Source organism: Oreochromis aureus, linkage group 3, assembly GCF_013358895.1.
Source record: "Oreochromis aureus strain Israel breed Guangdong linkage group 3, ZZ_aureus, whole genome shotgun sequence".
NCBI classification, from domain to species: Eukaryota; Metazoa; Chordata; class Actinopteri; order Cichliformes; family Cichlidae; genus Oreochromis; species Oreochromis aureus.
Genome location: NC_052944.1, coordinates 32098829 through 32109451, shown reverse-complemented (window position 1 = coordinate 32109451; position 10623 = coordinate 32098829). Strand labels below are relative to the sequence as shown.

The 10623-nt window shown below is 40.5% G+C and overlaps 1 protein-coding gene across 1 annotated transcript; it reads left to right on the top strand.

Moving 5' to 3' along the window:
- Window positions 1-7227: 7227 nt before the first annotated feature.
- Window positions 7228-10046, top strand: LOC116336455 (complement C1q-like protein 3). Its single transcript, XM_031760339.2, has 3 exons — window positions 7228-7516; window positions 9410-9538; window positions 9766-10046. Exons 1-3 carry the CDS (start codon window positions 7240-7242, stop codon window positions 10044-10046), a joined length of 687 nt encoding a protein of 228 aa, XP_031616199.2. The 5' UTR covers window positions 7228-7239.
- Window positions 10047-10623: the final 577 nt, after the last annotated feature.

Sequence of the window (10623 nt, the reverse complement as noted above, 5' to 3'; positions counted from 1 at the left end):
TTGAACTTGATAATAACAGACTGAAGCTTCTTTCTGACTACAGCAACTTTTTCATACATGATTCTTATCACTTTTTGAAGAAGTCTGTTCTTTGTCTCCTCAGAGACAAACAGATGTCACAACAAGGACAAATGAATGACCGAGCCGATATACATACCGATACACAAATGGCTAATTAGGGGAAGTGGATACAGCTGGGAAAACACACAGGTGGCACCCACAAACAATCAAGTTAAAACGACAAGAGGAATAAAACTAAATACAAAGAGGAAAAAAAATAAATGAGCATCAAAACAAGACAGGATGGAAAACAGAACAGCTGAGTAAAGACGGCGACTGAACAAGATACAAGAGAATAATGGAGAAGCTTGAAATAAACAGACTCAAACACAACTCTAAACAAAAACTAGAATACAAAACAACTAAAGATGTACTAACGACAGAAGCATTACAATAACACCAAAATAACATCAAAACTCAAATTATAATCAAAATTAAAAATGCTTAATAGTAAAGAATTCAAAATTCACAAAACTTTCTAACTTCACATTTCAAAACCAGGATTGTGACCTTCTGTCATTTGCAGAAGAGATGGCTGCAAGATTGCATATGGACTGAAGCCAAGGCATATGGAAGCAGAGTGATACTCTGGCTATTCATGAGATCTGCCATTTATTTACGCAATGTTCAAGGTTTTGAAATATCTGGAAATCAAGCCTCTGTGTGATATACTGTAACTGAAAAAAATGTCTGAACCATGGAAGGTGTTATTGTCAGAGTGGTTTTGGTGACCTGGTGAGATGTATTTTTAATCCTCGAGCATACACAGTGACAGCTACACTGAAAGTAAATGTATTACTAGTTCCTTATTGATCTGAGCAGTTAAACAGATACAGAAAAGATTTTAAGTCTATTGATATGTTGATAATTAACAGATAATTATTAAACTGCATAAAGGGTGCAAGCAGTAGCGTTTTTTAAAATGGGAGACATAGGCGGTTGCCCCGGACGGCGTCGTGGTGGGGGCGGTATCATGGAATCGGCAAAAAAAAGGTTGCTTGTATCCACGCTGCCCCGACATCATGCCAGCGCATTTTGGGGACTGCATAGGCACCGATCGGTTTTCTGCTGCCCATTTGTGCGGAGTGAAGGCGGCCTCTGTTTGCGAGGTCCGCCTGCTGCTTGCCAAACACAGCTAGGCGAGGAGCGGGGGATTCTCTGGCAGGCTGGAGTGGCATCTAATAACCAGCTTGCAAACTAAAACAAACCAACTAGTGATGTGTCGGTCGCAGACGAAACAGCTCTCAGAGCCGGATCTTTGAAGTGAACGACGCGAGCCGGCTCCTTATTGGGAACCGTGTTTTTTTTTTTTCTCTCACCCTCTCTCTCTCTCTCGCACTTTTTTTCGCTTCACTCCGCACGTGAGTCTTGTGCTTGCGCTGAGAAGAGGGGGGAGGGGCGGTAGTTACACTCGCAGTAGCACAGGAACAGAGCGGGAGGGAAAGAGAGAGAAAGAAAGCCAGGGGCAACAACAAGAGACAACATCATCACATTAGAAAGGTATAGTAATCATCCACAATTATTTTCAGTTGTGGATGATAAAGGATTCAGAAAGTTTGTTCATGCAGTGAATCCTATGTATGCAATTCCAAGCAGGAAAACACTCTCCCAAAAAATCATCCATAGATTGGAGATTTTGTGGTGCTGATTCAGCTTAGAGGATGAGGGCTTTAACCACATAGCAGACAGGTCGGGCCCGGATCTGGTATCAAGCCGGCACTGCTGGCTGACTTCTGGCATGGTAAGTGAAATGTCATCCAGATATGGGCCAGGCCTGGCGTAGATGGCACTGTTTATGTGATGGCATGCCACATCTGGCCCAAATGTGGTTTGGTTTATGTGGCCCAGGCTCATAGAAAACAGGTGTGGTCTGGATCCGGCATCAAGCTGGCACTTCTGACTGACTGGTGTCGTGGCAGGGTGTATGTCAACCAGATGTGGGCCAGGTCTGGCAATGATGGCACTATTTATGTTCCTATTTTCCTATTTTAGTCAAGCTCCTTCAGTTCTAGAACTGAAGAGCACTTTGAGTAATCCGAGAGAGTAGAAAAGCGCTATATAAGAATCAGTGCATTCACTGTCCGAACAGAGTTTTGTCATGTTACTTTTGCACTATTATCTTCCGGCACATGTTGTTATTACATGGCTTGATTAAGTTACTCATTAGGCTGACATCTGGGGTCAGAGCTGAAACTGTTCTGGGCCAGCACAGGGCCAGCAGTGTGTCTGCAACTGGCCCGTGGCTGCACACAACTTACCCATGGCCCACATACCGCAAAGAATGACGGCCCTTTGGTGGCCCAGATCAGGTTTGCCAGAGGTAATTCACACATGAGCCAGCACAGGACCACCAGTGTGCCTGCAACTGGCCTTGTGCTGGCCCATATGTGGGCCACCTCTGGCAAACCAGATCTGGGCCACTAAAGGGTCGTCATTCTTTGCGGTATGTGGGCCATGTGTAAGCACATTGTGTGGGCCGCATCTGGGCCATACCAATTTTGCTATGTGGGTTACTGCCAATGTAAGCGCCAATGTAAACGGTATCCAGTTACAATGACAAAATATAGTGTATTACTGTGAAAGCCAATTATGAGTCAGTTAAAGGTGTAGTGCAGGGGTGGCCAACTCCAGGCCTCGAGAGCCAGTGTCCTGCAAGTTTTAGATAACACCCTGGGTCTACACACCTGAATCAAATGATTAGTGAATCAAATGATTAGTTCATCACCAGGCCTCTGGAGAACTTCCAGAAATGTTGAGGAGGTAATTTAGCCATTTAAATCAGCTGTGTTGGATCAAGGACACATCGAAAACCTGCAGGACACTGGTTCTCGAGGCCTGGAGTTGGCCAGCCCTGGTGTAGTGTGTAGTTATAGGTGTAAGTTTAAAGTGGCTCTTTCGGAGATATTTGTGTGACTAAATATATAAATGTAGTTCTATTACTTCTTCTATGACTCTGTGGTTGTCTCAGCCATCTTTTACAGTGTGGTCTGCTGGGGCAGCAGCATCTCTGCTGGGGACAGGAAGAGACTGAACAGGCTGATCTAGAGGGCCAGCTCTGTTCTAGGATGCCCTCTGGGCCCATTGGAGGTGGTGAATGACGGGAGAATGGTGGCTAAGCTGTCATCCCTGTTGGACAACATCTCCCATCCCATGCAGGAGACTCTGACAGCACTGAGCAGCTCCTTCAGTGGCCGGCTGAGGCACCCACGATGTGGGACGGAGAGATTTCGCAGGTCTTTCTTTCCTACTGCTGTCAGACTCCACAACAAAGACTTCAACTGATCAAACACACACATCCACACATGTACAATAACACTAAATGCAATTCTCTTTTTTCTGACAACGTAGTATTTTATTCTGTTGTATATAGTATTTGATTAAATTTCATATAGTATTTTATTCTATTGTATATAATATCTTATTCTATTCCAGTATTTTTCTTAACTTTTTCCTACTGTAACTTTGCACTGTCCACTTGCTGCTGTGACACAACAAATTTCCCACTTGTGGGACTAATAAAGGCTTATCTTATCTTATCTTATCTTATCTTATCTTATTTTGTGGCAAACAGTGCAAGAACTGTGAGAAAATGAGTCACTTTGCCAGAATGTGTAGATCGAGAAAAGTGCACACAGTCGCTGATGAAGCCATGGATCAGCAGGCAAATCTGTTCATTGGGGCTCATTCAAACTTGATACTGGTGCACAAGCCAGTATGTTTCCTTACAGTCTACTACAAAGAATTAGAAACAGGAATATGCTTAAACCAACAAATATAAATCTGTCAACATACAGTGGAGACAAAATAGCAGTGAAAGGAAAGTGTACATGGACAGTGACATACAAAAAGAAAAGTTTTGTTTTGGAGTTCATTGCTGTAAAATCAGAAACCAAGCCAATACTGGGAATTCAAGCATGTGAAGTAACGGGGTTTATTAAGAGAGTGATGGCACTGAATAAAAGTAATAATAATAATAATAATAACAATAATAATAATAATAATAATAATAATACATTTTATTTGAAAGCGCCTTTCAAGACACCCAAGGACACTTTACAAAAGAATAGAACACATAATAGAACAATGACAAAATGAAGAACAATAAAAACAAAGCACAAGATAGAATAAACAAACAATAGGTTCACAGTGAATATGCAGAATTTTTTAGATGGGTTTTGAGTAGGGATTTAAACTGGGGGAGAGAACCAATGTTTCTTATATCTGGGGGTAGAGAGTTCCACAGCCTGGGAGCAGAGCAGCTGAAAGCTCTGCTTCCCATGGTGGTGAGACGGAAAGAAGGCACAGCAAGCTGGATAGAAGGAGAGGAATGAAGTGAGTGGGCAGGAAAAATAGTGCTTAACAAGTCAGAAAGGTAAGGAAGAGCAAGGTTATGAAGGGCCTTGAAGGTGAGCAGAAGAAGTTTGTACAGGAATTTCATAGGGAGCCGTTGAAGTTCCTGGAGAACGGGGGTGATGTGCTGGTAGGAGGGGGTTCTGGTAATAATGCGGGCAGCAGAGTTTTGAACCAGTTGAAGCTTACAGAGGGATTTTTGGGGGAGACCATGCAAAAGAGAATTGCAGTAGTAAATATGGGAGGTAACAAGACTGTGGACAAGAATGGATGCAAAGTGGATGGAAAGAGAAGGACGTAATCTGTTAAAGTTGCGTAGATGGAAATAGGCAGAACTAGGAAATAGGATGACACCAAGGCTCTTAACCTGAGGTGAAGGAAAAACTGTGGAGTTATCAGTAGTGAGTGAGAAATGATTTGCCTTTAATAGGTTGAATTTAGTGCCAATAAGGAGGATTTCATTTTTATCCTCATTAAGCTTGAGGAAATTCGAGCTGAACCTGGATTTTAATTCGGATAAGCATTCTGTAAGAGAAGATGGTGGGAGGGAGGAATCAGGCCTGCAGAAGAGATATAACTGGGTACCTACCTACCTACCACTGGGAGATGTTGTCCAACAGGGATGACAGCTTAGCCACCATTCTCCTGTCACTCACCTCCTCCACTGGGCCCAGAGGGCATCATAGTTCAGAGCTGGCCCTCTGGATCAGCCTGTTCAGTCTCTTCCTGTCCCCAGCAGAGATGCTGCCGCTCCAGCAGACCACGTCATAAAAGATGGCTGAGGCCACCACAGAGTTATAGAAGGTCTTTAGGAGTGGGCCCTTCACTCCAGAAGACCTTAGCCTCCGGAGCAGGTACAGCAGGTACATAAGCGGGGCATTGGCATGATGCATGCTCAGTTCCACATCATTTGAAATTAAATGTGGTTGGCTTGTCTTTTTCATTCTCTTTCATTTTGCTTTTTCTGTCTTTTTTGCGTGTCTGCTTATGTTTCACTGCATCTACACGTTTACTTTCATGTGCAGAGACTTTTGCATTGTGATCCTCCTCATGCATTTGCTTGATTTGAGCTTTAGTAGTTTCCACTGCAATGCAAAGATGAATTACTTTTTCAAGAGTAATATCGACTTTTCTTAACAGCCTTTATCTCATTGAATCTAATGTAATTCCACACACTACTCGATCTCTGATGAGGGATTCTTGCAACTGTCCAAGTTCGCATGATTTGGCCCTTAGCTTTAGCTCCATGATGTACTGGGTAATTGGCATATCCCCTTGCACACACATGAAAAACTTGTACTTTTAGGTTATGTTCTTTTAGGTTACAGTATTCCTCAAATTTCTCCATTATTTTCATCAGCTTATGCTCATCACCATTTTCTGCAAACATAAAGGTATTTTACACTTTAACCTTTTCCTCTCCAGCTACGTGAAGAAATAGTGAAGACTGTACCTTGGGTGGCTTGCTAGCATCTCCTGTAGCTGCTAGATACAGCTCGAACCTTTGTTGAAACCTTCCCCAGTTTTCTGAGAGGTTCCTCTGCTAGTAAATCAAGTTCAGCTGGTGGTTTAAGCCCTTGCATGTGTGTGACATTCTTGTTTAGCTGTATTAGTTTATTTCTGACAACATGTTATGATATAGCTTCATGGAGCAGACAAGACACCTTGCTGTCAGGGTTCGCCATACTTTTTATTTTCTTTCTTTTTTACGCCCTCCTGTGGCCTCCTCTTGAACTACATCTGAATCAGCAACTATTCATGCACATCATGACAGTGAGCAACAGCCTTTTATCTTTTCGATATCTTTACAGCATATTTTAAATTTGTTTATTACTTTACCTTCTTCTATCATGATGTCACTATGGACTCACAATACAGTATATTAACATTACGAAATGGGATCAATAAAATATCTCTCTATCTAGGCCCACAAAATGTAACAGCACAGAGTACTAAGTTAATGATCTTGGAGAAACTAGAAATAATAAAATGGCATGATAACAAGATGTAATGTTTATAATCTGTCCAAGGCTGTGCAATATATATTCCTACAGATTGTTGTGTTTTCTGCATCTACAACAGCTAGATTAGTTATTTTTGTACATAAAAAATAAAATTGATGGCTCTATCGAAGCTGTAGCCTGCGCCACTATTTTGCTCCTGCAGCACATGAACTGAAATCAGCTGTTTGGACTGCAAGTGGAACTGATACGCAGATCTGAAATGCGGCAGAATAACAATTGACTGATCAAAAGTTGTTTCTCAAAACTACTAGAATCCTCTTAGCTTTTGTGTTATTAGACATGTGCATTTGAATGCATATTGTGTATTTGCACAATGGCCTACCTTTCGTGCAGGAAATATAGTTAAAGCAGGAAAGCTTTGTTTCCACCACCATGCCTTGGATGGTCCAAAGTCTGCTACAGTGTTCTAGTACACAGTATACTGCTTCTGTCACTCCCACTTAATATGTGTGCCATCTATAAAACTGAAAATTTAACCAAAGGAAGAAGGAAGGTCCTTTGTGTCAGAGCTGTCTTTGTGGCATGATGGAGTTTGTTTTCAGCTTATTTTTAGTGTTTGAGCTTAGACAATAGCAACTATACTGAAATTGTTTTCCTAGTAAATGTATTACTATTTCCTCTTTACTCTTCTGTTGAGTTCAACTGGTACAGACTGATAACAGTTATAAAAGTTTTTTTTTTTTTTTTGTTAAGTCTATTGGTATGTTAATAATTAACATGTGAACATTAAACAGCATAAAAGCAGCTAGATCAATCACATTAATCAGAGCTCTGCGGAGGCTGTGGCACTTAATCAACTTGGAAGATGAATTTTGACATTTTATGCTATATTGTGCTGTTCTGTGGCTTGAGTTTAGCCCTCTTGATAGACTTTGGGACCATAACGGAAAAAGTGAACTGTATGGAAACTAAGCTGAAGGAAAGTGAAACCAGGCTGAAGGACACTGAAATGAGCCTAAAGGAGACTATAACCCAGCTGAAAAATACTGAGTCTAGGCTTAAGGACAGTGAGACAAAGCTGAATCACACTGCAAACAGGCTGAAGGAGAGTGAAAACCATATTGTGGAACTGCAACACAAAGGTACATTAAGGGCAATTTTGTTGATTAAACTAAACGCTTTTTCCATATTTTTTTGGTTAGCAATCATCAAAGAATAATGTCAGAAAAGAGAAGCTGCATTAATATGTATTTACTGTCAGAGGATATTAAAGGTACAATCATGAATTTCAACTTCAACAGTGGACAGGTAGAAGGAATGGACTGAAAATGAATGAAAAAGCAGCCAATTTCCAAAAAAAAACTTCAAAAAGCCTGAAAAACTATTTCTCAAGGTCACTTTAAAATTGGAAAGTCCAGCTCTTTGGGAGTAAAATACAAAGAAATGAGGTTTGTTTGACTCAAGGCTTTGGCATAGTTTTGTTCATTTACAGGACTGCAAATGTAGAGTGAGGCACAGAAAAAGTGCTTTTTGGGCACTGGCTTAGCTCAGTGGGATGAGCAGACGACCATATGCTGCATGGCCGGAGACCACAAGGCCCGGGTTTAAGTCTGACCCGTGGCCCTTCATTGCATGTCTTTCCATCTCTGTCAAATAAAGGCCACAAGTAAAAAAGAATAAATGCTTTTGCACAAACTGCATTCTCAAGGCACTCTCTGGAAGTTCATTGCTGCTAAACCACACTAAAGAAAGTCAAACAAGAATGTTATGTTCTGATTATCATGTGTCTGAAAATGTTTTTAAGTTTTAAAACAAGTTTTCAATTTTAAAACTGAGTGAGATGAATTTCACTGTCCTGTGTCTTGACCACACATTCCTTTCTGATGTCTCTCATCTCCTAAGTGAGTTGGCTGTCATGAGAAAGTAAACTGAATAATTAAAATTTTTTGAAAATGGTTTTGAGAAACAACAGATCTAATCAATGCAGTAAAAGGACTGGGAACGTGAACAGGTGGACCCTTTCAGGTTCTTTAAAACAGAGACACAGTTACTATGCAGAAGAATTACTTATTAGTAATCCCCACCAACAATTCCCAGATGAGACTGATTAGAAGCTATCAGTGAATGGACTAGCTAGTTTAAATGAAAATGAAAGTGAAGGATTTTGCTGATATAGTATTATAACTTTTATTATAACTTTTAATAACAATGTGTAACCTTGTGTAACCTGCAGTGCTTGGCATTTTGTTTATCCCTCAGTGAAGAAAAAAGAAGACTTTCTTTTTCAAAAGAGAAGGGAAATAATAATGTGAATTATTGTTTACAGGCTGAGCTGTGTTCCACAGTAGGGTGTGTTGCTATGGACATCTTAAAGTGTGACATTTGGAAATGAGTGTGTGTGTCGGAACGCCTGTTTGTTGTTGTGTATAGCAGGAGAGTCAATCAGAGCCACATGACTTGTCAATAAATCGTACTACCTGGTTGTGTAGGAAATAGATATTCTGGAGTCTGCCGTAAATGAGACCAGAATATAACAGTCCCAAGACTTTCTCCACGGAAGATGTGCCAGTGGGATTGATGAGGTCCTCGAAGTATTCCTTCCACCGCCCAACAATGTTCTCAGGCGAAGTCAGCAGTGCTCCGCCCACACTATGCACAGTGCAGGTAGAGCACCACTTTCCCCTCCTGAGCCTGACAGTTTGCCCAACCAGTTGTGGCAGATGGCCGCCCTTTCCTGAGCCTGGTTTTGCTGGAATTTCTCCTTCTCACTGTCGCCAAAGCATTTGCTCATAGGGGATTATATGATTGTTGGATTGCTGGGTTTTTCTCTGTATGTCTTATTTTAGGGCCTACCTTAAACTACAGAGTAATTTGAGATGACTGTTGTTTTTGATTTGGCATTGTATAAATAAAATTTAACTGAATTTACAAAACTGCGGGAGGAATAAGATGAAATAAATGTTTTTGTCAGAAGACAGCTGTGGATTTATTTTATACAAATCTGTTATGTTATGGTTATGATTTGTTTTCTACAGAGAGAACCAAGATAATATTCAGTGCAACATTAGGAAGAAGTGGACATATTGGACCTTTCAACACAGACACAATCTTAGTCTACAAGGGAGTAATTACAAATATTGGCAATGCCTACAGTCCAGTAACAGGTAAGATTTACAGTCTTCTGCATATTCCATCACAAAGCAAAAGGACACATGTAAGCAGTTTAGCTATTTTCAAACAGTTTCTGGCAATTTATTTGATGATGAAATTAATTATTAACATTTTTTAAAAGCTGTTTATAAACCAGACAGACAAAACAACAAAATAAAATAAAATAGTTACAAAGAGCACTAATGAGCTTGTGTTTGACTACCACTCTTCTATTCTTCAGGTGTCTTTACAGCACCCATTGCAGGTGTTTATTACTTTACCATCTTCTGTCATGCTAGAGGAGGTCGTTCTCAACGGCTGTATCTGTACAAGAACAACGAGGTGATGGTCATGACCAACGATCTCTCAACAGCAGACACTGAAACTGATAATGGAGGAAACGCAGTGTTCCTGCAGCTGCAGGAAGGAGACAAAGTTTATGTGCTCATGGAACAAGAAACACATGTATGGGGAAGCGAAAGCCAAACAACCTTCAGCGGTTGTTTGGTCACTCAAATGTGAGAAAGGCAAACATGCTTCGGTGCAGTTTTCATCATCATTCTAACCACTCAAGATACAACTCTCAAAAGTAGTTGAGGCATTTTTCAATGATGCACCTACGTAAAACACACTGAAACAATCAAAATGTGTTTCAAATGTCAAAAAAATCCAAACCAATTCAATCACTTCAGCTCTGTGATTAGTGAATTATTTGAGAGCATCCAATACTGTAAATGCTATTTGCGTAAATGAAGAAGGCTCTTTATGTATTTAAGTATTCAGTGCCTGGATCACAGTGTGGGTGAAACAGAAAAATAGAAACTAAAAACACAGAGCACCAGCTGTATATTATCATGGCAGTATTTTAAAATACAATTTCGTAATAACATAAAAAACTTCTATAATTCAAAAACAGTAGTGCATAGTCCCTGACAGAGACAGTGCACCACTTCTTCTGTGTGTCTAGTAGGTGACCATGTGACCAGCTCATTTAAGCTTTATCAGTTGTTATCAGTCCTAAAAATATCACCAGTAGGTGGCCTCCTCTGAACACCAGTTGGAATGAAAGGAAGTAATTAATTCCAGGTTAAACTACTAA

Coding starts and splice junctions, on each gene's coding strand:
- LOC116336455 (XM_031760339.2), top strand. CDS start 7,240: ATGAATTTTGACATTTTATGCTATATTGTGCTGTTCTGTGGCTTGAGT. Junction 7,517..9,409: donor TGTGGAACTGCAACACAAAG/GTACATTAAGGG, acceptor TGTTTTCTACAG/AGAGAACCAAGATAATATTC. Junction 9,539..9,765: donor TGCCTACAGTCCAGTAACAG/GTAAGATTTACA, acceptor TCTATTCTTCAG/GTGTCTTTACAGCACCCATT.